The sequence below is a fragment of the Oncorhynchus kisutch genome, linkage group LG8, assembly GCF_002021735.2.
Source record: "Oncorhynchus kisutch isolate 150728-3 linkage group LG8, Okis_V2, whole genome shotgun sequence".
In the NCBI taxonomy this organism is placed as follows: Eukaryota; Metazoa; Chordata; class Actinopteri; order Salmoniformes; family Salmonidae; genus Oncorhynchus; species Oncorhynchus kisutch.
Window position 1 is genome coordinate 65,360,055 of NC_034181.2, and position 6,313 is coordinate 65,366,367.

A 6,313-nucleotide genomic window follows, 5' to 3' on the forward strand; every position below is an offset into this window, starting at 1 on the left:
TCAGCAGGATGTTGTATCTATACGTTATAGAACGGTTTGGAACGGTTTTATTGATCATATCTGTTGGAAAAAAGTGTGGATGTTAAAATTAAGGAAGTTTCCTTTAAATTATTCATAAATATTATCCTGCCAACCACTATATGAAGAAGTTTAAGAAAAACATAAACTTAAATCGTACCTTTTGTAATGACCACCCAGAAACGGTGTTGCATCTTTTTTGGCATTGTATTCATGTAAGGAAACTGTGGCAAAATATCAGTAGATTATAATGAAGATTTTACACTATTGTGGAGAGATGTACTGCTTGGATTCTTTACCTATGATAGAAATAAGTTGAACAATTTTATGTCATTAAGTTCATTATTCTTTTGGCCAAATTTCATATTCACAAATGTAAATTTACAAACAAAACACTACATTTTCTTACCTTACAATTGTTTTTTTTAAACTATATTTTAAGACAATTGAATACTCTACTAACACAAAAAGCTGTTAGAATTGTAAGTGTACGTATGCCCCTGAAGGTCCTTGTGTAATGTGATATTGTACCCCCTAGCCCAATTGTCCTTGATATATTATTTATATATACTTCTGTTCCCCCATGTACTTTCTGTATTGATTTGTTGTTAATAAAATATATATATATATATATATATATATATATATATATATATATATATATATATATGTATATATAAAAAGTATGTAGGGAATGTATGCAGTGGTTGTTCTAGCTTGTATGGCTCCCTGGGCCTGGGCCCCCTTCAGCCCCCACTGACTGATTTTACTGTAAAAAGTTAGAGTTGCGCTATTTGATAGATTCCCCCTGTCCTCCTACTTCAGGCTTCAAGTGGGGAGACCTGAGGTCTGCCTAGCTCACAAACTAGAATCAGGGAGCCCACTCCGACAAGGTTAATTGACCCAGAGTCCCACATGGTGACATGTATCAATGACGTGACGTGCAAATGAGAGATAGAAAACTGATCACGCAAATATCACCATTCCAATATTTTTTGTGCGGGTGCCCGGTGCCGCCTATACAGTACCTAAATCCACCACTGCATGTATGTACAGGTAACTGCCAAAAATAAAGGAAGCACTTGAGTAAATGAGGGATACAAAGTATATTGAAAGCAGGTGCTTCCACACTGATGTGGTTCCTGAGTTAATTAAGCAATTAACACCCCATCATGCTTAGGGTAATGTATAAAAATGCTAGGCAGGCCATTATTTTGACTGCCACATAGGATGACAATGCCCCATCCACCGGGCAAAAGTGGTCACTGACAGGTTTGATGGTGGTTTGATGAGCATGGAAACCATATTCCAGGGTCGTCTCAATCACCAGATCTCAACCCAATTTAACACTTATGGGAGATTCTGGAGCAGCGCCTGAGACAGCATTTTCCACCACCATCAACAAAACACCAAATTATGGAATTTCCTGTGGAAGAGTGGTGTTGCTTCCCTTCAATAGACTTCCAGATACTTGTGGAATCTATTCCAAGATGCATTGAAGCTGTCCTGGCTCGTGGTTGCCTAACACCCTATTAAGACACTTTATGTTAGGTGTTTCCTTTATTTTGGCAGTTACCTGTATGTATGTAGGCCTGTGTATGGTTGTATGTATGGGTGTAACTTATGTCTGGCTGTCTGTCTTTTATGGCCAATATCAGAGATTAGAATAGAATCTACTGTAAGGTCTAGTCCTGTACCAATCATCAAGTGGCATATTTTGGTAGGCCCAGCAGTGTGCCCTATCTACTCGTTATTTTAAAATAACTATTAAACAATGAACACATTAACAATCATTATTGCAAGTGGGAGTACAGAAGGGAATTGGTCATTGTTTACCTAGAATTTCAACTTCTCTACAAATTCACAAACTCATAAATTAAAGCAAATTGGACATTTTGATTAGCAATATAATACAGTGAAGGTGAAAGAGAGACTCACACTGGAACCATTTCCTATGTATTTTTTAATGACGAGTATAAATGATCATCAGGTTGTCAACAACCATCTGGTCTCCATGGTGGTACACAAGTTAGGGAATGGGGTATTCACAAATGTACTTTTTCTTGCCAAGGCAGACCTCATCATGCCACTTTCCCTGTGCAGCCAGTGAGAGCACGACACAGCTCTCCCTCTTTGTCCCTGTGGGCTGCTTCTTGGTCTTGTCCCAGTTGAAGTAGCTGATGGGCATGCTGTTGACGTCTACATACTGGCCCTCCTTCACAATGTCTGTCACACCGATCCAGAACTCCTTGGTACCTGGCGCACTCCTCTTGGCATAGTCCCTCAGGTCATTGTTTTCATTGAGGTCACGTGGAGTGGCAAGTGTTCCACCCCATGCGATGCAGTGTTCGTTGGCCTCATGGTAGTGCTTGGGTTCCTCAATGGTCAGGTAACACTTCCTGTGAGCTTTGATGCCACGAAGACAAACTGGAAGCAGAGGGAAGCAGTTTAGTACATTTATCTCCTTAAAACTTCCTCAGGCAATAACCCTACCTACCTTGCTCAAATATTACTGAAGAATTTGAAACATATACAAAATATATATTTACATGATATATTGGTGTATAATGTCTCACTGACATTTTCTAATCTATAGAATATCAATCAGACATAATGAAGACTAGTAGGACCAAGCAAAGGTTTTCATCTGTATCCATGTTTCCTAAACCAAGTTCCCAAAATAAGACATAAGCCATTTCAGTGGGAGGAACTCAGACAGATGCATACTATATGAGACTATAACACTCTGTTCTTCCACCCTCCCTGTATAAAGAACCTGTCTCATCATAATACCTTTATATCCATCATCATACATTTCGCAATGTGCTCCAGAAATTCAACTGCATTATCTTCCACAGCACATGACTCAGTGCTCTGTCAACATCATTATTGCTGCTGCGACGCATGATGTTGAAGGTAAGAGTACTCCTGCCCTCTACTGGTGATTGAGCATATTAGTAAATGTCTGGGGTTAGCGTGAATTACCATAATAAATACAAAATCATAATTTCTCTGCATCCACACTGTTAGAAAAAAAGGTTCCAAAAGGGTTATTCGACTGTATCCATAGGAGAACACTTTTTGATTCCAGGTAGAACCTTTTTGGGTTCTACATGGAAATCAAAAAGGTTCTACCTGGAACCAAAAAGCATTTTCTCAAGGGTTTTCCTGTGGGGACAGCCGAATAACTCTTTTATGTTCCAGAGAGCACAATTTCTTTTCTCCAAGAGTGCGTGTACCAAAGGTACATACAGTATACACCTGCCTAACCCATAAGAAACATACAGTAACTGCTAAATCTGCATGAGTAACAGCTACATTTCCTCATGAGAAGCATTCCCTCTTTGAAACCCTCCTGGCCATAAAGCAGCACTCAGTTTGAGCGCACAGAGCAGCCAGCTCAGCATACCTGTCTGCAGAGCCGAGATCTCCTTCAGGGAGTTCACCTCCTGCCACAGCTTCTCCAGCTGCAACTTTACATCATCCTCATCTGCCGCTGCATCTCCATAGAAACACAGATAAGCAGGCAGGCATGTCAGAGAGAAAATGTACAGAAAAACATAGTAGAGCCACTGAAGTTTAGTGTACTGTGTGTGGTGAGTGTTACCTCTCTGTGGTGCTGGCACTGCTTTCCTGGTACGAGATGGATGGCTATATCCCTGGTGGAGCAAGGTAAGAGAGATAACCAAAAAGATGGGGAGAACCAGACGCGCCATGTCTGCACTAAATTCCGACAAAAGAAAAAGAGCACACCTTTTAACATTGACACAGGAGCCCAACGCACTGTGGGCAGTTCACTATATACAGGCTCACTGTTTGCTCACTGTTTGCTCCTGCAGTGATTCACCTCTCATTGGCTGACACTATGTAACTTTGGGTTTTTTCAAACGTCAGGGGGATCTCAAATACCATGGGTGGGGTGACAACAATGATGCCCCTGTTTCTGCCCATTCATAAATATTTACTTGGGACAAGGTGCAATTCATTTACCGTTTTCCCCATCCATTTCACAAACAAGCCGTAAATTCATGGACTGCAACACTGCACAGATTGTTCTGCATGAGAATATCTGATAGCTTCTGTATCTGACCTCCCACCATTCCCCTGTGCATGGGTACATTTGACCCACAGTAAATTAACCCGGAAAAAGAAATGTTGTTACTCCCTAGATGGCTAAGAGATTTGTTATTTTATACGCCATGTCACCAACATTATTTGTATGACCAAATGCATAGATAGGTCTCCCAATGTATCAAAACATTATGAGGATGATGACATTTTGCTTGTCAACTCTAATTGTATCTCATTCAAATGTGCTGAAAATACAGATTCAGTTGTGTAACCATGGAAAACAGGGAGCTTAATAGAGCTGAGGAAGTCCAGCTACCTGCTCTGGTGCAGCAGAGGTTCTTTTTAGTCTGTGATGTTGTAGAGTAGACAGATCAGATGGAAGAGTGGTGCAGTGTTAAGAAAAACTCTGCTGTCTGATTGAGAGAGCCGGGATTCCCAAGCACTTAAAAATTAATGGAGATACCTTTCAAATTTGATTAGGTGTAATGATACAGTAAATATAATGTCTGTGTGAAACCATTTGCATGAATTAATTCCCAAAACCTGAAGAGCAACATTGAAAAGTAATCACAATGTCATAACAACACTCTGTAACCCTGTTCTCATCCAGATAATAGTCTAGGGCTGTTGAGAGGTGCAATATGACCACATAGTTCAAGTGGTTTAGCTACACAATGCTAAAAGGATGCAATTCATATTTCAAATAGATTACAGGATTGGAGCATAAAAATAGTAAAAGATATTCGGCATAAATTATGTTTATGCCAGTCAGAGATAAATTCTGCAGGCTTAGATGATAGTGCCTGAAATAAATAGCAAAATAAATAGTGCTATATAGTGATAGTGCCTGAAATAAATAGCACATAGGACATCGGCAAAGGTCACCCATTTGAGTTGTTACCGTGGGGGGATAGGAGCTTGAGAAAAGGTCAAGCATTTGTTATCACAGTTGTATTTGATTTATAGGAAGTTGTAGTGGTGACATTGTGAAAGGCCACCGGCCTGCCAGTAAATAGCAAAGGACCAACCTCATTTATATTGCATAATAAAGGTGTTACATACCCCACTGCTATAAGTGGAAAAGGGATGATAAGAGAATATCAAGACTCAAAGTGATTGGGAGAGATGAAAATCAGTCATTCATGTTGAATCCTTATGACTTAATCAGATAAGAACCTAAGAGAGAGCATCCTGGCGGGCTGTATCACCGCCTGGTATGGCAACTGCACCGCCCTCAACCGTAAGGCTCTCCAGAGGGTAGTGAGGTCTGCACAACGCATCACCGGGGGCAAACTACCTGCCCTCCAGGACACCTACACCACCCGATGCTACAGGAAGGCCATAAAGATCATCAAGGACATCAACCACCCGAGCCACTGCCTGTTCACCCCGCTGTCATCCAGAAGGCGAGGTCAGTACAGATACATCAAAGCTGGGACCGAGAGACTGAAAAACAGCTTCTATCTCAAGGCCATCAGACTGTTAAACAGCCACCACTAACATTGAGTGGCTGCTGCCAACACACTGTCAATGACACTGACTCAACTCCAGCCACTTTAATAATGGGAATTGATGGGAAATGATGTAAATATATCACTAGCCACTTTAAACAATGCTACCTTATATAATGTTACTTACCCTACATTATTCATCTCATATGCATACGTATATACTGTACTCTATATCATCGACTGCATCCTTATGTAATACATGTATCACTAGCCACTTTAACTATGCCACTTTGTTTACATACTCATCTCATATGTTATACTGTACTCGATATCATCTACTGTATCTTGCCTATGCTGCTCTGTACCATCACTCATTCATATATCCTTATGTACATATTCTTTATCCCCTTACACTGTGTATAAGACAGTAGTTTTTTGGAATTGTTAGTTAGATTACTTGTTCGTTATTACTGCATTGTCAGAACTAGAAGCACAAGCATTTCGCTACACTCGCATTAACATCTGCTAACCATGTGTATGTGACAAATAAAATTTGATTTGATTGATTTGATTTTAAGAAATCGGCAGAGCTACTTAAAGTAACCATGGTCAAAGTCTATTTACTACTAACAGGCAAGTCATTTGCAGTGAGAAAGTGACCATGGATTTAAAGCTTAAATCATTTTTCATACTGTACATTCTTGGAGAAATACCCCAGCCTATGAGAGTGTGATATTATAGGGAGTCTTTCACAGGGTGGCTTGTGGAGAAAA

At 40.2% G+C, this 6,313-nt stretch overlaps 1 protein-coding gene across 2 annotated transcripts; it reads right to left on the minus strand.

The window, feature by feature from the left end:
- Nucleotides 1–1,963: 1,963 nt before the first annotated feature.
- Nucleotides 1,964–4,143, minus strand: clec3a (C-type lectin domain family 3, member A). 2 transcript variants are annotated; one of them, XM_020488658.2, is made up of 3 exons: nucleotides 3,626–4,143; nucleotides 3,428–3,514; nucleotides 1,964–2,445 (listed from the first exon to the last, which is right to left on the minus strand). In XM_020488658.2, exons 1-3 carry the CDS (start codon nucleotides 3,732–3,734, stop codon nucleotides 2,048–2,050), a joined length of 594 nt encoding a protein of 197 aa, XP_020344247.1. In that variant the 5' UTR covers nucleotides 3,735–4,143; the 3' UTR covers nucleotides 1,964–2,047. The 2 variants fall into 2 exon arrangements, with proteins under 2 accessions (XP_020344247.1, XP_020344246.1); XM_020488657.2 differs by having other exon boundaries at nucleotides 3,428–3,520; nucleotides 3,626–4,142.
- Between the last annotated feature and the right edge of the window lie 2,170 nt (nucleotides 4,144–6,313).